The sequence below is a fragment of the Eschrichtius robustus genome, chromosome 5 (assembly GCF_028021215.1).
Source record: "Eschrichtius robustus isolate mEscRob2 chromosome 5, mEscRob2.pri, whole genome shotgun sequence".
NCBI lineage: Eukaryota > Metazoa > Chordata > Mammalia > Artiodactyla > Eschrichtiidae > Eschrichtius > Eschrichtius robustus.
The window spans coordinates 144,036,108-144,059,058 of NC_090828.1; the positions used below are offsets into that span (position 1 = coordinate 144,036,108).

General features: G+C 58.4%; 1 protein-coding gene across 1 annotated transcript in view; it reads right to left on the reverse strand.

The window, feature by feature from the left end:
* GLI2 (GLI family zinc finger 2) overlaps window positions 1-22,951 on the reverse strand; it is a 248,343-nt gene that overhangs the window by 15,030 nt on the left and 210,362 nt on the right. Inside the window, exons 5-9 of the mRNA XM_068545373.1 lie at window positions 20,844-21,029; window positions 8,853-9,054; window positions 7,038-7,251; window positions 5,602-5,724; window positions 2,344-2,478 (exon numbers count right to left, since the gene is read on the reverse strand). Of these exons, the coding sequence (XP_068401474.1) occupies window positions 2,344-2,478; window positions 5,602-5,724; window positions 7,038-7,251; window positions 8,853-9,054; window positions 20,844-21,029 (860 nt within the window). The remainder of the gene's footprint in view (window positions 1-2,343; window positions 2,479-5,601; window positions 5,725-7,037; window positions 7,252-8,852; window positions 9,055-20,843; window positions 21,030-22,951) is intronic.

The following is a 22,951-nucleotide window of genomic DNA, read 5'->3' on the forward strand; positions in this document are numbered from 1 at the left end:
CCGCTGGGCCCTCGCGCCCTGGGTGACAGGCCGGACCGTCATGCACCCAAACGCCGACATCAGAGCAAGCAAAATCTATGGCGCTTTGAACTTCCAGGGAAATCTTACTATATTAGCCTCACTTTCCATTTTGAAAGCCTTTCAAATGATAAAAATGCTTCCTGACAATACCTTTCATTTTTTTCTTATTGGTTTGCTTAGCAACAAATTGTTAATAATTGACTGGGGGCTCCAGTTTGCGTGCGTGCCCAGGCCATCCATCTTCCCAGGGAGCAGAGAGGGAGACGGAGCTGAGCAGACCAGCCTGCTCCCCACGCCCCAACACAGGAACCTGCTCCTTTCAGAGCCAGGTGCAGGTGGTCACCCGCAGCCCCAGGACCCTGCAGCTGGAGCCCTTCTTCCCACGTCTGGACCCCCTGCCTTTACTTGAAGAATCCCCTCCCCGCTCTTTGGGGCCAATGCACTCCTTGCTGAGCATCTTTTACATCCTCCTCTCCACCTCTCTGCCTGCAACCCCTCCCAGCTCCAGATCTTCTCTTTTCCCCCTTTCATCTATCTGATTTGTCCCACAGCTCACAGCTCCAATGGCCCGCCCCTACTCCACCTCAAGACTTGTTTAACCCAAAGAGGTGTTATTATCTTACAGGCGCTGGCTGGCTGAACTAATCTTATTTTCCTCTTTGCATTGGCTGCCAGGAAGCTCCAGGAAAAAAAAAGAAAAAAAAGAAGTGTATGTGAACTCTAGCTCAGAGCACTTGGTTGAAAAGTTATGTCTGAGTCCCAGGGGGATTAGATAAGACCCTGCTTTACAGGTTTGATGTCAGCGGCAATGGGTTTGCTGAGAAATCCCAGTCCCCTGGGTGAGAATTTGGGGAGAGAAACCCCAACACCAAAGAAACCTACAGTCTTTGAGAGCAAGCCCATGAAAAAAGGAAGCAGGCGGAGTGGGTGGTGTCTTAAATGTTGATTTCACAGAGCTGGGGAGGAGGTGGCTCCTGTGGGATGGCTCCTGGGTGTGACCAGCGTGTGTGTGTGTGTGTGTCTGTGTGCCTGTGTGTGTGTCTGTGTGTGTGAACAGAAGCCATCTGGAGGATCCACGCTCAACTTTGGACAAAGCTTCGCTCGGGAGGTGAGAAAGGAGAGGGTAGGGGGATTTTTACTTTATATCTTGTATACTTCCATAGCGCTCAATTTGATTATAAAGAGAACATGTTTATATAATACTTACATAATTTTTTAAATATTTAAAAAATGTCAGGTAGCTAACTCAAATTTACAATTAAATTGGTTAAAATGTAAGAGAGTTGCCGAGTGGGGATCTACCCAGCAATTGAGCTTCCAGCTTGGTGTAGGTTCATCTTTACAGACACTCACTCACCAAGGAGTGTGCGTTGGGGTTGGGGGAGGTTTATTCTTGACTTTAAGTTCTTTTCTGGATGGAGAAGAGGGAACCACTCGGGGCCAGCCTGGGGAACAGGGAGGAGAAGCCAGGAGGGAATGCCCGTGTATGGAGGGTTGCTCTCTGCTAAGTGCTTATGCTGGTATCATGGTCAACCTTCACCCCTCTGTAGAGTGGGCTTCACCTCTATTTACAGGAGAAAAAACCCGAGGCTCATAGAGGTTCAGTCACTTGTTCAGAACCACTTGGCTAGCTGTGGTGGAGCCAGGTCGGAAGCCAGGCACCTCCTACCTTGAGCTCCTGTTCCTGCTGTTTGCACTGCATGAGTGAGCCCACAGTGGCTGCTGTTGTAGAAAGTTTACAGGCGGACCCTGAAGGGCACACCCAGCTCCCGTGGCCTTCTCTGATCTCCTGATCCGTCAGCACCCAGGCATTCTTAAGCAGCCCCCTCCCTGTATGGGTGTAAACACCCAGCTGCACCCATGTACACTGGGTATCTGTGCATGGTCTCCAAGAGGAAATGACCAACTCCTCCCTCCACGGGAGAAACCTCTTTCAGGTTTCAGGGTCAGGTTTGTTGTTATCTTGTGGATGCTGGCTGGCTTAACTAATCTTATTTCCCTCTTTGCATTGGCTGCCAGGAAGCTCCAGAAAAAAATAAAAATAAAAAAAGACCAAGCTCAGAGCACTTGGTTTTTAATACTACCTTTACTTTGGGCTTCATTCTATTGTTCCTTTCCTTCTAATTTTCCATTATTTTTGTTAATCTCTTGTACTACATACGTATTTACAAGTCCCCTTTTAGAAACAAGCACGGCCTAGGTAACTAATCACGCCTTCCGCTTGCACAGGAGGTGGCCCAGGCATCTCTGGGAGCCCCTTCTCTCTAGCAGGGGGTCGGGCTGGGCCCGCGGCAGGCAGGCCGCGGGCGCCCGGGGGCTTACGTGCACCAGCTGCTCCTGGCTGTCGTACTCCTTGGTGCAGTCCTCCCAGTGGCAGTTGGTCTCGTAGACGACCACCTCAGCCTCTTGCTTACACTCATCCCGGTCCAGGTCCTCCTTGAGGTCAGCCAGCTGCTCCTGGGGGGCGGGGGTGCAGAGCACACACACATGAGCCACGCCCAGCCACCTGGCCCTGAGGAGAGGCCACTGTCAGCCCCGCGAAGGCTGTGCTGAGGACCCGTGGGCTGGCCTAGGTGGGCCCATGCCCGTGCTCACATGCACATCACACGCGTGAACGCACGAGCATACACACATGCTGGCTGGTCATCAGCACAGAGTCCCGTCAATCCTGGGTCAATGGCCATGGCAAGGAGAACAGGAGACAGGAGGAGTGACTTTTGCTTATTGGGCGGGGTTTCCCTGGAGAGAGCTGGGGCAGGCCCCACAGGCTCAGGGGGGCAGCAGGCATTTGTATTTAGAGTGTGTGCGGGGTTGGCTCCTGTCTGGAGGCAAGAGGAAACTCCACATGCATTGGCCTGGCCTTACCCTCACACTGTCCCCTCCTCCCAAGGGCACACATGGCACTCACTCTTCCCAGCATCGGGCTTCCCTGTGACAGCCCTAAAATGTGGGTGTTTGTATTCTGGTATGACAGCCGGGCACCCTGACGTTCCAGCAGAGGCCGACCAGCTCCCTCCAGGACACAGTGAGTTTGCGGCTGCCCAGATCTGGGCTCATGTCTCCCGGCCACGATGGGGCCCACGTATGCCCATTTCAAGGTAAAGGAAAGGCCCCTGAAATGGGCCTTCCATTGATCACAGGCGTCCGAAATTCCTTTCAAAGAGGACAAAGGCTTTTCTTCCCAAACCAGCAACAGACTGAGGGTCAACCCCACAAGGCCCCCCCATCCCAGCTGACGCCAACAGAGCTGGCCGGGGGCAGCTTCCAAGCCGGGCACACGGGACAGGCTGAGTGGTACCAGGAGCGGGGACATGGGGAGAGGCGCAGATGGCCAGGTTGGGAAGAAGGCCCGGCGAGGCCCTCCAGAGCAGGCTGAGGCCTCCCCAGTATCCCCTGGCCTGTGGGGCAGGCTCAGAGCAAAGCCAGGCAAAGGGGCAGACGTTAGGGGGACCTGCTTTACTTCTAAACTATCTCCAAAATGGCAGGAATGTCTGTCTTTCAGAAGAGCCTCTGGGGAAAGCATTTGTAGCTCAGGCTAAGGGGGGACAGACACCCTCTCCCCACAGACAGGCACCCCAGTTCCCATAGGCCACAGGGACTCAATGAAGCGGAGGCTGCAGCCTCCATCTCAGCCTCCCTCCTGAAGTTGAGTCCATTTCTCGGAGCAGAAACTGGCCTCGTGACCCCCACCTTGGCCGGTGCAGACTCGCACCCCAGACTGGCTTTCCACTGGGGCAGCAGAGGGCTCTCCAGGGGGTGGGTTCTGAGTGTCGTCTCCCAGAGCACCTTACAATTAATGCACGTGTTCTGGAAAAGGAAAACGACGAGTTGTCCAGTAAGTCCCCGGGCAGCACCGGGTCCACATTAAAAGGAGAGGCAGGAATGCCTCTTTCCCGAGTCTCTAGCCGTGGGAGGGCTGGGGCCTCCTAATGCCTCTGCACTTCCAGAAAAACTGGAAAAAGACGTATTACTCCTCAAGCTGCCTGCCCTGCTTATTTCAGAGAAGACGGGAAGAAGCTGCCGCGTGGACGTGATCGGAGGGGAGTGCAGGGGCAGGGGGTGGGCCTGGGTCTCCAGACTGAGCCGAGCAGCATCCCAGCCCAGGAACCTGAGGGCTGAAGCCGAGGAGGGATTCGTTCTGTTGCATTTGCTGCCAAGAGAAAGCAAGCCCGTCCACCTTGCAAATGAGTCAGGGAGCAAAGGAGTCAGGTCACTGAGTCAGGACACTGAGTGACACGGTGACAACCTCCTCGTGATGAACGGCTGCCCTTCCGTGACATGAGGTAGGAGCGGAGCTGGGCAGGAGGGTGGGCTCTGTGCAGCCCCCCGGGTTGAGGGGGCGGGGCGGGGGGCTCCCTGGCACTGAGCGCCTCCCCGCAGCCCTGGCTCCACGGCTCCAGTGAGTGGATCTCCGGTGGATGCTCACCGTCCTCAACAATTTCAACGGCCCCTGATGATGGCCAGCCGCGTGGAAACCATGCATCACGCAGAGATGCTCTGGTGTCGGTGAGGGGAGAAGAATTTGTCACCAACCTCTGTTTGCCTGACAGTAACAGAACCCAATATTTCATAAAAATTAAGTGCCTGGAGCATGCCGGATGGTTTACAGGTTTGATAAAGGATGGTCCGGCAGATGTAGGGGAGATGGGGACCAGAGGCCCCGAGGACCCGTGGTGTCATAGCTGCGGATTCCGTAGTAATGGGTGGAGACCGGGCCACCACGAGAGGGCTGCCCCAGAGGTCAGCATGCATGCCGTCCCCTCCCCTGGAGCTGGGGCTGTGTGCCTGCCGGCTTGGTGTTGGAATTAAGTGGCAGGATCTCCAAAGAAAGACACCTGCACTAGGGTCTCAGCCCCACGACAGGCTCATTCTGGGCTGCGGGAAGCTCTGTTCCTCGCCTTCCCACCAAGAACTGTCCCCCCTCCCCTCCCAGGCACTGTAACACTCACCCCCTCAAATGTGCGTTGAGTCCTTAGAAAATATTATCTCTCAGCCACTGCGCACCAGGCCCTAGGCAAACCCGGTGACGCAGAGCCAAACCAGGCACTGTTCCTAAAGTGCCACCTCTCCAAAGCTTACCGTGCAGTGCAGGAGACAAAGTGACCTAGAAGCTGGTGGGGGGAGGGGTGTCTGGGCAGATGTGAGTCCTACTATTCAGGGAATAGGGTGGGGGTCAGATTTCCACGGAGAGGGCGCAGACGCAGGGGGACTGAGCCGTTCAGGGGCCGTGAGCAACTCAGTGGGCCTGGGGCTTGTGCTGCGGGGACAGACAGCTGCAGCCCTCCCTCTCTTCCTCCCTCCCTCCCTCCCCTTCCCTCCCCCTCCCCCCTCCCCCTCAGGCAGGCGTTTGATGAGCACCTGTGAGGTGGGTGTGGGGAGCTGGGGACACAGCTCTGATCCTCCCTGAGCTTCCTGGCGTGCCTGCCCTGCCCTCTCTGGTCCACTCACTCACTCACTCATTCGTTCATGCAGGCTGCCGTCCATCACCCACTCTCAACAGGGTCATGGCCCCAAGGCAGCTGCCCCAGGAGACGAGGCCCGGCCCCAGTTCGAGCGCAGCCAGGCCGGCCGGCAGGTTACCTGCGTCACGGTCAGAGGGGAGGCGGGCTGCAGGCCCTCGGCCTCGGTCTTGACCTTGCTGCGCTTGTGAATGACGAGGGGGTTGACGGTGCTGCTCACGGCCGACTCGCTGCTCTGCTTGTTCTGGGAGAGGGGAGCACAGGGGGGCACCCCAAAGTTCTGCTTGGGCTTTACCCTGGACCCTCCGCACCAGGCCGTCCGGGCCAACGCTTGTGTTTGCAGTTTCAGAAACTGAGTCCCCGCCCAGCTCTGGCCTGGGGCACAGCCCGGGGAGCCCAGGGCCCGGCCCACCAGCACCCTCCTCCCTACCACGCAGCCCCTCCCCCCACCCCCCCGCCACGGAGATGGAGCAGAGACCCTCTCTTTGAGAAATGCTGGGGACCCCGCTCCCGACTCAGCGGCCTCGACTTCTCAGTCCTCCCAGGCAGGGGCGGCTCTGGGTCTGGGGACAACAGGGCTGGCCAGTCCCGGGAGCGGGACAGAAGAGCTTGGTTCCTCAGGACAAGCGGGTTAGAGTTGCGGTGTCAGGGGATGTGACAAAAGCCGACAGCCACTGTCGGGGAGGTGCTAGGTGGCCGCCTGGAGCCCTGGGGAGAACTTTCTAGAAGAGGGCCGCTCCTAGACCGCGCGGCCTCTGGTCTTTCCTCCCCAGCACGTGGTCACTTCCAGCCTCTGCCCTGCCAGCTGGGTGGCCTGGGCAGCTGCTTCACCTCAAGGACGGTCATCGTGAGCACTAACCAGGGTCCAGGTGGACCCAGGCTCAGTGACCCAATACCAGTGGCAGCCCCACTCTGCAGGTGTGTGAGCTCAGGCTGAAAGAGCTTTCAGGTAAGTCAGGGTTCAAAACACGATCTGATTCCGAGGCCTGCGCCCTTCCTACTATCTGATACTGTCTCTAGGACTCCAACTGCATTTGCTCACCTGCAAAACAGGACTTTGTTCGTTCATCAAATGCTCACGGCACCGAGCATGCCAAGCACTGTGTGAGCCGGCCCGGGCACGTCAAAAGCCCGTTGGGAAGCTCAAAAAAGATGGCCTTGGGTAAACTCATGCTCTAAAGCTAAGCTGTACAATATTAATTACCTGTTTCATCCATCCATGTTCCATGCTGTGTGTGAGGTCCCTGTATGACGCCTGACTCTGAATGCTAGGGTTTCTCCATCTAGTCGTTATGCTTATTGGACAAGCAGCCAAAGAACTGAGGCTGGGTGCCAGCCCACGGTGCATGAGGGCAGTGTGAGGACCCAGCCCGGGTCTCCTGACTGGGTATCCAGCCCGAGGCCCGTTTGATCACGTGGCCTCTGCCCAGAGGTACGGTGCCAGCCAGACCTGTGCCTAGAGTCCTTCCACAGGTTCCTGGCATGAGACGGCTGTGATTGGCCTTCGCTTGGTGCAGATGAGTACCTGGTGGCCCCCTGCCCCCCGCACCCACCTACCTGGTTGGCATCACTCAGACAGTTGCTGCTGCTATTGAGCTGCGTGGACGTGGCATTGATGGAGGTGAAGGCCGTGGGCTGCTGGGCCAGGAAGGTGGGAGAGGGCTGGATCAGGGGTGGCGTGTGTCCGAAGGCCGAGCCCAGGCCCCGCTGCTGGCTCAGGATCTGCTGGTAGGCCACGGGGTTGATGGGGTGGGGGAAGGTGAAGGCCGGGCTGCAGAGAAGGGCAGACAAGGTGGTGGAGAGGAGTGGGGGCAGGACTCTGCGAGGCTCACGCTTCCTGGGCAGACAGGACCCTGCCCGGGGATCGGGATGGGCGCGCTGCTGACTGCCCCGTCACCGTGGCTTTACCCCGCTCAAGCACCCGCGGCTCCCCCCTGCCGGCCGTCTCAGGCCTCCACTTCTGTGCGTAGCTCCCAGGCCCTGCCCCAGGACGCAGCCTTTGTCCCTGGCCCTTCACTGCTCTGTCGCCTGGGATGTGCCCCTGCGTCACTGATGCTCCCCGACTACTTGAACCCCGTTCTAATGCGCCCTCGTCCAGGAAGTGTGTCCCGAGCCCTCCGGTTCCCACTGTCCTCTGTCTTCTGAGCTCTACCATGCCACCTGCATACGGGCCACTCTTTCCAGAACAGGACACGGAGGGAGAAATGGTGCCCTCCGAGGCTAAGTCACAGAAGATGCCGTGGCTTCCTCCTTGCTCTCTGGGGTCACTCCCTCTGGGGGCGGGGGGAGGGGGAGCCAGCCACCATGTTGTGAGGACGCGCAAGCAGCATGTGGAGGGGCTCCCATGAAGAGGAACTGAAGCTCGTGCCAACAGGCCCAAGGGCAAGCCATCCTGGAAACAGACATCCAGGCCCAGTCCAGTCTCCGGGTGACCACGGCCCTGGCCAACATCTGGACTGCAGCCTCGTGAGAGGCCTGAAGCTATGCCAGTCTCGTGCTCCTGACCCTCGGAAATGGTGCGAGAGGTTACATGCTTATTGTTGTTTGAAACTGCAGTTTTTTGTTGTTTTTGTTTTTTTGTCACACAGCAAAAGATAACTGATATAATTGTTATCACCCCTTATCTCCGGGTCCTTGGGCTGAGCTCTCTTGGCCTTCCTAAGCTCCTCTAACCCTGGCCTCTTTCAGGAGGGCCAGGGTAAGGACATGGGTTTCAGCCAAGTTGGCTGGGGTCTGAGTCCTCTGAACAGTAAAGGGCTGCACAGAGGGGGCAGGGCGGGCAGTGATGGTGAGGTCTGCGTGTGCTGTGACCACAGAGGGAGACGTCTGCCAGCCCAGAGACGTGCAGGCCAAGCCAGTGTCACACCTCCAGCGGTCCCAGTGCTGGTCAGTGACACTGCTGAAATGCTAGGAAAGTCCCCTTTGACTTCATGATGGAATCTTTCGCGACAGGCCCGGTAAGGGTTACTAAAAAATCATTTGGTGGGTGAAAAACAGGCCCATGAAGATGTACCCAAATGTTGGCATGTTTCAGTGTCATCACTACTGGTTTTGAATTCCTGGAATAGTAGCAAGTAGACTGACTTACAAGTCCTATAAACAACAAGGTCCTACTGTAGAGCACAGGGAACTCTATTCCATATCCTGTGATAAACCATGTGGAAAAGAATATGAAAAAGAATGTATATATGTGTATAACTGAGTCACTTTGCTGTACAGCAGAAACTAACACAACATTGTAAATCAACTATATTTCAATAAAAAAACCCAAAAACCAAGTCCTATGTTTCTCCCGTGGGGCCAGTGTGGACCCTCCCCACTGGGCCCCAGCCCAGCTCCCATGCCTGGCCCCGGCTCGCGGGCTGGGCTCACCTGAGAGTGCCTGCCGACAGGTGCCCATAGGAGCCGCTGGCAGCCGAGCTGCTTCTCGAGTTGTTGATGTAGGCCACCAGCGAGTTGGGAGAGGTCCGGATCATGCGCTGCAGGTCGAGGCTGGCGTCCGAGAGCGGGGAGATGGACAGCGCCCGCTTGCGGCTCAGGCGGGGCGTCACCCGGGGGCTGGAGAAACGCGACACTGCAGGACAGCCAAGCCAAGGGGCGTCAGCATGACCTCGCTTGTGGGGGTGATGCGACGGGGGAAGGGGACTGGGGGTGGGGACAGTCTGATGGGCACTGCGGATCTGCCCCTGTCCAGCTGGTGGCTCTGGGGCACGGGTCTCTCTCGGCCTCAGTTTGCTCATCTGTACGATGGGCCTGGTCCACACCTGGTGTGCTGAGGATCTGTGTTAGTGCCTGCCCCGTTAGGCATGCAGAGGCCGAGACTGGGTCCAGCAACGCCTGAGGCACAGCGGCCGAGGCACATCGGCCAAGTCACAAACCGTAGGTGAACTGCTCGGTGGCCTCTCACAAAGGGAACCCACCCGTGAAGCCAGCAGCGGGCCACGAAGCACGGCCCGGCCAGCGCCCAGCAGCCCCTCTGCCCCTTCCGGACCCTCCCCGGGGCAGCCACCATCTTGGCCTCTCACCCTCGGCTTAGCATTGCCTGTTTTGCGTACTTGTCTATTACGTAAATGGAATTATCAATGCTTTTTCTCAAACAGCTTCTTCCGTCCGACATTATCGGTGAGGTTTCCCCACGCAGCTGTGCGTGGCAGGAACCGGCGCCTTTTTTATTGCTGTAGAGCATCCCAGCGGGTGACTCTTCCACGGGAAGGAGAGGGAAAGCAGTCACGTGCTCCAGGGTCACGGATCACGTTGCGACCAGGATCGCCCCGAAGTGCCCTGAGTGGACATTCGCCAAGCAGAGGCCCTAGACTCCTGGCCGGTCTGGGGTGGGGAGGATGCAGGATGCAGGATGCCACGGCAAAAGGCAGCCTGGCAGCACGCAGACGGCTCTCCAACACTGAGGCCCTTCCCTTCTGGAGTCGCCTGGGCCTTGGGGACCTGTTGCCTTAAACATGCATGCACGCATGCGCGCGGTGCCCTACCCGACTGGCCGTGGGTACGCTCTCCCCCTCCCCGTACACACACACATAACTGCAGGGAGGGAGAAGGGCCTGCCCCCAGACCGGGCTCCCTGCTCCTCAGGACCAGGGGCCCCAGACCGCTCCTCCTGACAGCCCCTCCTCTCCCAACCAGGGTTCTGGTCTCCCCTCCGGGCACACAGCAGCCTAGAAATGGTCTGACAACATCGCTGGACAAGAAGCCACATGCCGAGGTTCCGACCCCGTCCAGACCCTCCTTGGGCCCGTTTCCTCTTTGTAAAGGGTCCCCAAGCGCCGACCTCCAGGCCTGTGCTGAAGAGTGCATCAGTACCCACACCCGTGCTCGGCGGGTCCCGGGCTCGCGACGCCCGCCTTCCTCCCTTCGGCCTGCTCAGCCCTGCCCAGACCCCATAGGTCCCCTCCGCCAGGGAGATGCAGGATGTCCTGGCTGCGGGGTTGCGAGTCAGTGTGCTGCCTCCACCACTGCAGGAGAACTGAGGGCAGGAGAAATACCCTGTGACTCTCTGGGCCCGCATTCCCAGGACCAACCGATCCCCTAGAAAGCCCACCACCACCAACCAGAGCAGCCTCGGCCGAGCCCCTGCCCTGGGGGGCAGCCACGCCCAGCCCTCCCCCCGCCCCATCCTTGGCTGGCAAATCTGGGAAGCCCCTTTAAGGCTGGGCCACCAGAATCCTCCTGCTGGAAGGGGATTCTGGGGTCTTCTTTCCTAACCATCTCCTTTGTGGATGAAGGATGCTGGGTCCAAGACCCAGGTGGGTACCCTGTACGTATGTCTGTACAAGTGCACGCGTGTAATCATAGACTTTGTTTTCAGCCAGGAAGGATGAAGCGCTTGTAGGAAAGCTCCCAGTTGGGAGAAAAAGCTGAGTTACTCAGGGTATGCTTTTCCTTGAACATCTTTGTTTTTGGCCGTCTGTTGATTCTGTTGGGTTCTGAGGCCTGGGGCTTATAGATCTTTCAGCAAGCAGAGCTATGGTGGGTTCACGGAAAGTGCTTCATTTGGTGAATCCCAGCTCATTCTGCCCCGCAGAGGGGCCTGGGAGCATGGCTGGCACCCAGGCCAGCAGGTGACACACTCAGACCGTGTCACCACCTTTGTCTTGCGGCAGGAAGGACCCCAGCCCACAGGCCTAGGGACACAATGTCTCACAACCTCATTCTGCCTCACAGGGTCCGACGGAGCAGCCCCTCCCCAGCCGGCGCTTGGGCTGTGCTGCAGACACGACCACCCATCTGAACAAGCATCCCGGACCACAGAGATGTGTCCTGGCCCATCAGCAACTAGAGACAGCGTGTGTCCCTTTGGTGTGGTGTTTGGATACGTCCCTGCTTCTGAATTCCGGTGCACGGAATAACCCAGCGACAGCCACCCCTTAGTGACATTCAGACCCACTGTTGCAATGAACAGCCATTACTGTCCCCCGAAATGCAAACCCAGCTGTGCAGATAAGAAAACGAGGCTTGGGGAGGTTAGCGACTTGCTCAAGGGCAGGATTTGAACCAAGGTCCAAAGAAGCCCTGCTGTGTGGCTTTTCTCTGTCCTGAGTGTACCTTCAGAGAGGTGGGGAGAGGCAGGCCAGGAAGACGCTCTCACCACAAACAGCTTTTAAATCCTCACTTTAGTGGCTCTGATAGTGAACTTCCTGACAGCCAGCTGCCTACCTGGCCTCCTGCGTCTGAAGGGCAGCCCCAGTTCAGCCCACACTGCCCATCTCCTGCAGGGCTGGGCTCGGCGGGCACCTGCCACCCATACAGCGGCAGAACAGGGGACCTGGGAGTTGGCCTGACGCCTCCCCCTCCTCACCTCCTTCACAGTTGCATCTCCCACTTCCACCAGCCCAGCCCCCCACTTGCTTGGGGCATCCTGGGGCCCTTAGCTAACTGCTGCCCAATACACATTCCTCACTGTGGCCAGATCAGATCATGTCTTTGCATTTGCCCACCCCAAACCTTTCCAGAACTCCCAATGCTATTAGCAAAAAGGCACAAGTCCTCAGCGTGGCATACCCGGTGGCCAAATCAGATCATGTCTTTGCATTTGCCCACCCCAAACCTTTCCAGAGCTCCCACTGCTATTAGGAAAAAGGCCCAAGTCCTCAGCGTGGCTTACCCGGTGGCTCCGTGGGTGCCCCTGACCCCCCCTCCAGCCTCCTGCACAGGGCCTTTGCACATACTGCTTCTTCTGTCTGCAGTGCTCTGCCCTCAGCAGGGTCATCACTTTCCCCGGGAAACCATCGCTGACCTCCTGGTGTTGGGCAGGTCCCCCTGGGCCGCTCTCAGGGCACCACGGTCCCCTCTCTGTGAATAGGTGCAGCTCGGGGGAGTTCGCACCTGCTTGTGTATGTCTGGTTGCTTCTGTTTCTCCCGCCTCTGTGAACCAGGGACTCGGTCCCCCCGCTCACCGTTATATCCCAGCCCTGGGATCCGGCTGGCTTGGTGGTGAGTCCAGTAGGAGATGCCAAAAGCCGGGCATGGGGCAGAGGCGTGGTGTGTCAAGGGACAGTGGACGCTCAGCCATCCAAAGTCAGTAATTGCTGAGTGCCCAGCGGATGCTCGGGGCTGTTCTAAGCATTTTCAAGTATAAAGCCGTTGAATCTTCACAACTGTCCTATAGAGAAGGAACTATTATGAGCCTCATCTTACAAAGGAGAAGACAAGTAGCTTGCCCAAGGCCACACGGCCGGGGGAAGTAGAGAATGATTGCAAAGCAGGCAGCTGGACGCCAGAACCGCCACTGCACTGCCTCTGCTCGGGGTGGGGGGGGGGGGGGGGGGGGAGGGTAGGTATCAGGGGAGGGCTCTCCTGGGTGCAGGGGCCCAGGGCAGGGACACACACACACACACACACACACACACACCCCAGTGGGGGCACACAGACAGCCTGACACTTAGTGGTTGCCCTGGGGTGCATTACTCAGTCTCCTGAGCCTCTCTTTGCCCATCTGCACAATGGGGGCGGTGTGGCAGGTGTGTCCTGAGGACACAGGGGCAGCACCACGGACAGTGCCTTGAACCCAGCAGATCTTCCAGAATGAAACTGAATGAACACGGCTTCTTTAGGGGCTGGGAGGACTCTGGTGAGCAGGGTGAGCTGAGAGCTAATAATGAAGAAAAGGGCAGCAAATCTACAGGAGACGACTGAGCCACAGTGGAGGACATCTGTCCCTAAACGCTCATCCGCCTATCCGGGTGTCCTCCAGGCTTCTTACTTCTTATTTACTGGGCTCACTCCTTGTTCATCCTCACTTTAAAGGCAACTCTGAGATATAAAAGTGAAGCTTCCAAAAGACTCCTGTTACTTATGAACTGAGTGGTAAATGGGAAAATACAAGATGGGGGGTAGATCTAATATCATACAAAGTAAGAAATACACACACATCTTTGCAATACACTTAAAAAAAGATCTTGCTACTAATATTTGGATTCTCACCCTCTCGTGCGCCCCTAACAAGAGGAAACAGGCCAAATCTGACAGTGATATTCATCTCTGTTATTCCCTCCCCTCAAGGGAAATATGTTTATTAATGCACCTCTTCCCTTGATAAATTACTAAATAGAAAGAAAAGCCTGGCACTCATTTCCCGTGGCTTCTCTTGTGATTTATGACCAGGATTGGCAGACTCGTCATGTCCATTCATCTGTGGATGCCCCCGTTCTGAGAGCCGACAGCCGCTGGGTGACCAGCCACCTGCCTGCCCTCACCTGGGCAAACGCCAGACGCCACCTGACCTGGATGCTGTTTTGTCCGCTAGTTCTTTCTTCCGCTCGTTCGCACGTTAGTTCACACACCCATCGGGCCCTCCTGCAGCAGTCTGTTTGCCAGGCACAGGCCTTGATGCCGGGGGAGCTGCAAGCAAGGATGCTCAGCCCCGTCTCCTGGAGCTCAGCATGTTGGTGGGAGGTGACAGCGGTACCTGTGGCTCTGGGCAGGATCACTGGACACCACCGAAGCGGGGTTACCCCAGGTAATCCCAGAGTGCTCGTGGGGGCGGGGAAATCTCTTTCCGTAGGATAGTCGGAAACGGCAGGAGATGCAGAAACAGGCCCGGGACCCGGGCAGACGCAGGTTCTGACCCTGCCTGCCAGCTCTAACTGGGTGTCTTTGGGCGAGTCGCTGGACCTCTCTGGGCTGTTTCCTCACCCAGAAGATGGGGCCGGAGAGCCCACCTCAGGGTCACTACAGGCTACCGAGCAGCATATCGCCCACAGCTCTGGATGGGCCTCCTGTGGGCCCGGGGCCGGGACGCGCCTTCCCTGGGGACGGCAGGGCACAGCCTTGTGGCAGGGCTTGTGAGCCCTGATCCCCACTGCTTAGGGAGCATTCCTGCATGGCCCAGCCCGTCGCCCGGATCGTTTCTGGACTCACTAAGGAGACGCTCTAAGGAAATCCAGCTTGAGGACCTTGACCTGGACCACACTTAGCTGTTCACACCCCCTCTTGCGGGGGAGTAGAAAGCACCGAGGCTTTGGAGCCCAGAGGTGTGGGGCTGAGGCCTATGAGCGCATTTCCCAGGTCTACGATGGAGACAAAGAAACTTAGGGCTCTGGGCTCGAGGCTCCTCACCTGGAAAGTGACTTCGCAACGCTTGTCTCGCGAGACTCTGGACAGGCTTGCCAGATGAGCCGGACACACCATTTGGCCCGAGCCTGCCCTCAGCACCCTGCCCCCGGTCTCCCTCCTGTCGGCAGGCTGGGTGTGGACGCCCTCCCAGAACGGGGCCTCTGGCAGCCCCTCCGTCAGCTCCCCTGCCTCTCTGTGGCGTGATCAGTGTAAGTGGTTCCTGAGACCTCCCCGGACCCGCAGGCAGCATAAAGAACAGAGGCGACATCCGAGTGAAATGAGTGTCAATACGACAATAAAATATACAGCTCGTAGGAAATGTGGGCTGTAAGCACACAACATTTCACTCGGAAACATTTCAAGCTCCTCAGTGTGGTGGGGCGGGGGGCGGCGGCCGCGGCTCCGCCGTTAAATCACCAATACTCAACGGCATCACGCGAGAAAATTCCATTTTAGGGCCCCAGTGACAAGCAGTGATCTCCCTGCTCTCTAGAGGACCACTAGGCAGAATAACCTCGGATTCCCGGACTGGTTATCTATCACCTTCCAAAGCCGCATCACTCCTCACTCCTCCGGCTATAAATCAGCCTCCTTAAAGAACAGGGGCAATGGGCCTTCACCGACCACCTGGAGGCCAGGAGGCTCCCGGCAGAGGGAGGGCGGCTTCTGCTGGAGATGCCCCTTGTCCCGCCCACAGCCCGGCCCTGTGCTCTGCGGCGGACGGAGGGCTTGGCTTTTCCATTCAGCAAGAACCCACCAGAGCCCCCTCCAGCTCCAGCCTTGCCGCTAAGGCTGTGGCATCTTCCCCAGCGCAGGACACACACACGACCCAAAGGAGATCGTTTAGGCGTGACGGAGACACAGACGGGGACATCTTCCTCAGATATTATGGGGCTTCCCTCTTCAGAAAAAAAAATAAAGTTCTGTTTTAAGGTGAGTCTGTTAAAAATATAAGACTAAATAAGTTATCGTGTAGGTGGCACTTGGCTAAGGTAAAACTGTGGGTGGTTTGCCAGTGGGTGGGCTGGGGACACTGCTCTGCCGGATGTGGACCTGGGTGGCCTTCCTGACACCCTCTCCCCAGGCCCCCTCACAGCCGGGTGCCCCTGGTCTCCACACCCCAGCTTGACACTCATCGCCCCTGGGACGTTCTCTCCCCCATGGCTCTGCCTCCTCTTGGAATGTGAAGTGCGGGTGCTGAGGAAACAGGCTGAGTAGGCGGGGTGGCCTCAGGATAGGTGTTCTTTGCCCCGACAGGGAGCTTCCACAGAGCAGCCCCCCTGGAGCACCGCGAGAGCTGGGCTTGGCATGCTGTGTTGCTAGCACCTGGCACCATGCCTGGCACGTAGTAGGTGCTCAATAAGTACCCTCGTTCATGAATGAATGAGGAGAGTGAGTGTGCATGTGTGTGGTGTGTGCGTGTTTATGGTGTGGGTGTGTATGTGGTATGTAGGTAGGGTGTGTGTGTGCATGAGAAAGAGAGAGAGAAGAGACACACACACGGAGTCTCCCCAAGTCCGCACAAACTCTCAGGGCCCCTGCACCGGCAGAGAGCTTACACATCCCCGTCATGTTTACGGGCAGCTTACTCATGTGCACACACGTCCTCAGAGCCTCAGGGCCCTTTCCCAGGTGGTCCCGTGAGCCCCGCTGCCCGGGCCCCAGGCCTGCACACCTTTCCCTGGGAGAGTCTGAGCACAAAGAAGCTCGACTGGAAGACCCACTCACACCTTCATGGGGTGGACAGAGGCTTCCCGGAGCACCTCTCCCCAGACCCGTGCAGCTGGGACCAGCCGAAAACACCAGAGCTGGGGGGCTTTCCCAGTTCCCACGAGGGGAGGGGCCAGGGACGACCCCACCCCCCACCCCCTCCACAGAGGCAGGTCTGGGCTCAGCCGGGCGCAGGCCTGGGCCTGAGTCTCTTGGGGCCACGTAGGCATCGGAGCTGCACAGAAATGCCTAAAACTTTAAATAGCGGACGCAAAAGTTCTGGCTGAAACTGGTTTGGAAAATAACTAAGTAACGGCAAATACAGGAACTCATGCTGGACTTCACTCTGATTTCCTTGGAGGTAAGTGGTGGGGAACAAAGGAAAAGAAACCACCCGTTCCTGATGTTCACCGGGGTTTGTGAAAATCCCCGGGTCGCCACCAACCCCCACCTCAGCCCGAGAAACCCATGTGTCCGTCCAGACCGAGGCTGGAGGTGGTGAAGCTCTACTCTGCGCCTGAAGCCCATGACACCCTCAAGACAGAGGCGGCGACAGGATGTCGGTGGGTGTGCTGAGTTCATCGGGGCGGCTCCCACGCCCACTGGTGAGCTCACCTCCTCACCACCGCCCGACCCCCGTGTCTCAGATGCTCAGCCCAGACGCTGCCAAACGCTGAGCGCCCCAGAACAAAGCTGCCTGTCCCCTTGCAGGCTCCCCGCAGGCCGACAGCTGCTGGCGTCGCACAGTTTCTTCCATGTTTCTACCCCAGGCTCTTTTGTGACTGCCGCTCCCTCCCTCCCTCGCCCCCCAACAGACACAGAGCCCTGCTCCTTGGCAGGTGCTCCTGGACCTGCGGGGCTCCGGGTTTGTGAAGACAGAAGGGCCAGCCAGTTACAGCTGGGGCCCCTCGGGTCCTGCAGGTGGGCGGAGGGAGATGCAGAGCCCAAGGGGGGCTGACGTGGGCGGTGTCCTGGGAGAAGTGCCAGCTGACCTGAGTCCTGGGACCCGGTGCAGGACGGAACGAGGCCAGCCTGCGGGGATGGTGGACGGGCGCAGAGGCGCAGGTGGGGAGAGACAGGCTGGAGGGAAGGCCGCTGGCCATGTGGTAGACTCTGGGTTTCACCCCGAGGGTGATGGGAGGGGCGGAGGGAGGCTGAGCTGGGAGCTGGCACAGGACTGGATGGCCGGCGGGGGTGCTGAGAAGGCAGACTTGGCAGGTCTCGGGTGGGCTGGACGGGGTGGGCAGGCCTGAGGTGGGCTGGCCTGGGGGGGGTGGGCTGGTGGTGAGGAAAAGGTGTCCAGGAGGAGGTGTGGCATGGGGCCCAAACATGGGGTGGACGGTGGTGCCGACAATCGGGAGACAGAACCCTGCAGGAGGTGGTAGATTTGAAAGAGGGAAAGGATACCGGTGGAAAGAGATGGGGACCAGCATGCGTGGAGCACCCACTGTAAAGCTGGCACCGAGCCACACTCACACAGCATGCAGGGCATGTCCAGGCCCCGCCGGGTCCCAGCAGCACCAGCCGTCCCAGCGAGGACGCAGCTCAAGCAGGCGTGGCCTAGACCTACCCGCAGCACCACCATCCCTGCAGCACGCTGGCTCCAGCTCAGCTGCTCTGCCCACTGGGCTCTCCCCGAGGCCGTGGCTCACGGGGCCCGTCAGATGTGCTGTGCTGCCTGGGGCGGTGTGCATGAGGGAGAGCCCGTGATGCTGGTGACAGACGGAGCGGGGCCTGGAACCCTGACTTGCGGCCTGGGCAAGTCCCTGGATGCTGGGAACCCCAGGAAGCCCACCTTACAGCAGGGACGGTAATTCTGGCCTCGGAAGGGGGCTGAGGGGAGTCACATGGGGAGTGTGCATAAAGGCATGGCACACAGGCAGACCTCACTTGGATGCTCTCACATGTGCACGCAGCAGGCGCTCACATGTGCTGACTTGGCCTCTCCCGCCCTCTGGGGACACCTGCCTGGCCGGACCCCTCGGCCATGGCTTCTCCGTGTCTGCCCGGCTGGCCTGGTGCCACCCAGCCCAAGGCCTTGGAAGGCGGACATCGCTTGGGGAATCTGATGTTTGGACAATGGCAGCAAACTTTATGCCCTGTATTGTTGCTGTTGTCTGGTTTCTAACTGATGAGTAGCAAGCGCACATGTCCTCCCCAGAGCCCTCCCGCTCCCTGTGGGGGGCACCTGTAGGGCTGTTAAGGGGAGGAGAGAGAAAAGCATGTAGATTTATGCACTCAGGGGGCCGACAGGCCTCACTGCACCCCTACACTGTGTGCCCGTCCTGGACGAAACACCATCCTGGGGAAGACACGGGGGCGAGACAGACCCAGGGACCAGATTCTGGTGGCATCGTTTGGTCGTGCTGTGGGTTCCCTTCGGGGCAGGCTGAGGGTGACACGGGACAAAACCCAGAGCTGGCATTGGGCGGACTGCCGTGCTCCTCCCCAGTGACACTCCTGTGGGGGAGGGCAGGGAACACTGCAGGGGAGTGGTGCTTAGGGACCACTCGAGGTGGCCCCTGTAAGTGTGAGGTGAGCAGGGCAGAGAGACGATGAGACAGGTGGGACCTGGGACCCTTTGCTGCAGTGCTTGCACCTGTGCAAACATCTTCTTAAGCAACAAAATACAGAGAATCTATAAGGGACTAAAAACAACTTGTGTATATGCGCAGTTGGGGCAAATTATGGACAAGATACAGAAAGACCAAAAACCCAGCTGCCACTTCTGAGGAGCCTGGAGCACAAGCCCCCTGCACGCAGCACCACCAAAGGGGTGGGCAAAGCACCTAAGCCACCCCTCCAGCCGGAGCCCTGGACCCACCCCTACCTTCACCCCATATAAGGAACCAGCTCGCCCCACCTCGGGGAGCGAACGAGCAAGGGAACCTTGTTAGTTGTTCTCGCCCTCCCCCGACCCTGCTGCAGCAGGAGCCCCCATAAAGCCTTGCCTGAATTCCTTGTCTGGCCTCTTATCAATTTCTATTGATTGAGGAGGTCAAGAACCCTGGTTGGTCACAAGGAAAGGAGGGGAGGGAGGGGGCATCCAGAGGGACTTCCTGGAGGAGGTGAGATCTCAGCCAGGCCTTAGGAAGTGAGGGGCTTGGCTTTGATCCGGCCGATAAGGTGGAGTTGCAGTGGCTGGTGTGGACGGGAAGCCCAGGGCGGAGGACTGGGGGACGGGAGGTGGCTGAGGGGTGTAGGGGCCCCCCCGAGTCTTGCAGCCCTGCCTGGCCCCACGGGACTGCCTGCAACCCAGCAGGTCTCCTGCAGGTCTGTGTCTGCTCCCTGCCACCAGGGAGTGAAAAAGGGCTTGAGGAGGATAAATCTGCAGGAGCCGCCTGCCGGCCCCTCGCTCTGGCTTCCAGCCCCGCTGCCTGGCCTGGATCCCTGGGGGTCTCTGGGATGAGCTCCAGGGCCGGCAGGTGGAGCAGCGCTGACTGGGGAGGGGGAAAGATGTCTTCAGCTTTCTCCCCCACATAGGGGGCTCCATCTGACCCCAGGGGCTGGCTCATGGTTAGGGTGCAGCTGCCCCTGTAAAAGCAGCTGTGAGGATGTGGTGGGTGGGTGGGGGACTTGGTACCTCATGGGCACCAGGCACCTCATCTCCCCAGAACGCCCGACCGGCCGTGCCCCCAAACGTGCCCGGCCTGCAGCCTCCCGGCTCAGTTACTGACAACTCTGTCCTCCAACTACTCAGGCCTGAGGCCCCAGTGTTGTCCTCAATGCCTTTCTTCCTCCCTGACTCTACATCCCATCCAGGAACAAATCTTGTGGCTCTTCCTTCAAAATCTATCTGAAACGTGACCGCTTCTCCCACCTCTGCCAGCTGGACCACCTGCTTCCACCTTGCCCCTGAATCTGTTCTCCGACCAGCAGCCAGATGGAATTCCTTTTAAGAATAAGTCAGGTCTCATCCCTCCTCTGTCCGACCCCCTCCACGGGCCCCACCTCACTCTGCGTGAAAGCCAAAGTTTCACCAAGCCTTGACCGACCAGCACAGCCAGCCCCTGAACTCTGGCCCCACCCTACTGCCACTTCACTCACTGGGTACCAGGTACACTGGCCTCCCGGGCTTTTCTGGATCCCAGCAGGCCCACTGCGGCCTCAGGCCCTTTGCACTTGCTGTCTCTCCTGCCTGTATCACTCTTTGGCTTATTTCTGCATGGCTCATCCCTTTCAATTCTCTGCTTGAATATCATCTTCTCAGTGAGGATTTCTTGATTTCCTCTTTCAGGATGGCACCCTCATCCACCCAATGCTCCTTACCCCATTCCTGAATTGTTTGTCTCTCCCCACTAAGCTGTAAGTAAGTTCCATGAAGGCAGAGATGAGTCCCTTTCGTTCCCTGGAGTGACTGCAATTCCTACAACGCTTCCTGGCCCGTGATGACTCACTAAGTATTTGTGCGTGTTGTTCAGACACAGTCCCCCAAGGACAGCAGTCATGGCAGGGACTGGGGTAAACCCCAGATCCCTCCATTGGGCTCCTCCCCGCCACAAAAGGAGCAACAAGCACCCTGCTCGGCCTCAGGGGGACCGTCAGCCCCTGTCCTGCTCCCCACACCCACCCTGGCCCAGCACTCACCATCCACTGGATTGAGGTAGTCATGGAGATGGGGGGCACCGGCCGCACCCCCGCTCTGCATCAGCAGGTCCCCATATGGCGTGGGGTGGCCTGCCATGAGGGTCATCTGGTGGTAATAGTCTGAGGGGTTGGTGCCTGGAGGGGGGAGGCCAAACAGCCCCCTCTCCTTTAGGTGCTCGTGGGCCACTGTGGGCAGGAGGGAGTGAGAGGAAGAAACTGTCAGAATCTGGCCAAAAAGAAGAGAAACGTGCACCTGGCCCGAGGAGGCCCCTCCGGGCCCTCCAGCCCTCCCCTGCCCCCCGGGTCCCTGGGCCCCCCTCCCCCGCCGTCCCTGGTCAGCCCTGAGCAGCCGGCTGGGGCGGGGCTGCTTCTGCTGATGGGGCAGCCAGATCCCAGCCTCCACATTCCTCCACTTGCTCAGAGCCATAAACAACTGCTTCCTTCTCCCAGTCCAGGCCCCACAGACGCCCAGAGCTCCAGGGTCCGTGGTCCAGCATAGTCTCCAAAGGAAAAAGAAGGTGCAATCGGAGGTGCCAGGGTGGCCAGACAGCTGGGCGCCAGCTCAGACTCACTCAACACTCAAAGCGGGATGGCAGGCGAGCGCTCGCCCGCCCTGGCCAGATAAAGCTCCTCGCCTGTCAGAACCGGGACGGGCGGTCAGCCCTGCCGGGGCTTAGCAAAGAGGCCGGGAGGATGAACTTCAGAGTATCTTGAGGGGGCCTGGCACTCAGGGGTGTGCTGTTAGCTAAAGAGGGGCTTGGAAACCAAACATACCCCTCGGGGGTCCTGGCTTTTACCAGGTGTGCAAAATTAAGAAGGTGCCAGCTCTCTGAGCTGGCTCAGTTTTCTATCTGTAAAATGGGGGTAATAATACCCACCAGTTAAATTACTATTAAAAATGATAGCATCAGCCAACGTTGTGCTGGGCGTTCCGCTGGGTGGGTACAGTCACAGGGCTGAGGGGATCACATCCATTCTCTGGTTTCACTAGCATCACACCGTGAGCTGACTCCCTCAGCAGATGAGGACTCTGGCACTTAAAGAGACAAAGATGCTGCCCAAGGCCACACAGAAGGGAGTTTGAACCCAGAGCCCGGGAACTGGCCTCCCTGCTGTTAGTCTTGGCAGGTGGCAAAGGAGATGCACACACTCTGGGCAGAAGGAAGCAGCCGGTCCATGGAAGCAGTCATCCTCCCCTTCCTCCACCTCCTCCTCCTCCTCTCCCTCTCCTGCTGTATCCTCTAGGGACAGCCCTAGCCTGTAGCCCCACGGCCTCTGCCTGGCCTGTCTGTGCCTGAAATGCCCTCCCCTTCCCCTTCTTGCTTGTGCCTCTTCCCTGAGCCTTCCTTGAGTGCCCACTGTCCTCAACACACACACACACACACACACACACACACACACACACACACACACGAGTCTGCTCTGGCGGACCCTGCCTCTGCTCCTCACCCCTCCTACAGACATCTCTCAGGGCCCTCCCTGACCCAGGCCTTGAGAGGACCGCCCTGCCTCCGCATGTATTAGTTTCCTCGGGCTGCTGTAACAAATCAGTACAGGCTTGCTTGCCGCTAACTGCTGTGAAAACAGATTTTTATTCTCCCTCAGGTCTCGAGGCCAGAAGTCCAAAATCAAGGTGTCAGCAGGGCCACCCACTCCGGAGGCTTTAGGGGAAAACCTGTTTCTTGCCTCTTCCAGCTTCTGGGAGTTGCCAGCTTCCTTGGCTTGTGGCCACACACTCCCATCTTTGCGTTGTCTTCTTATCTATGTGTCCCTTTATAAGGACACTTGTCATTGGATTTAAGGCCCACGTGGATAATCCAGGATGATCTCTTCGACTCAGAATACCCAACTTAATCACATCGGCAGAGGGCCCTTTTCCACATAAGGCCACGCTCTCGGGTTCAGGGCTTAGGACGTGGACGTATCTTCCTGAGGGCACCATGCCGCCCGCTGCACCACGTGTGAACTTCCAGGCAGGAACAGCGTCTGGACCCTGGCCTGCACCGCCAGGAGAGGCTGGGGAGCTCCGGTCCACTTCCCAGGAGACACGGGCTCTGTGTGGATGTGTCACATCCTTTGGGGCATCCCGGATTGGTCGCAGCCACTCG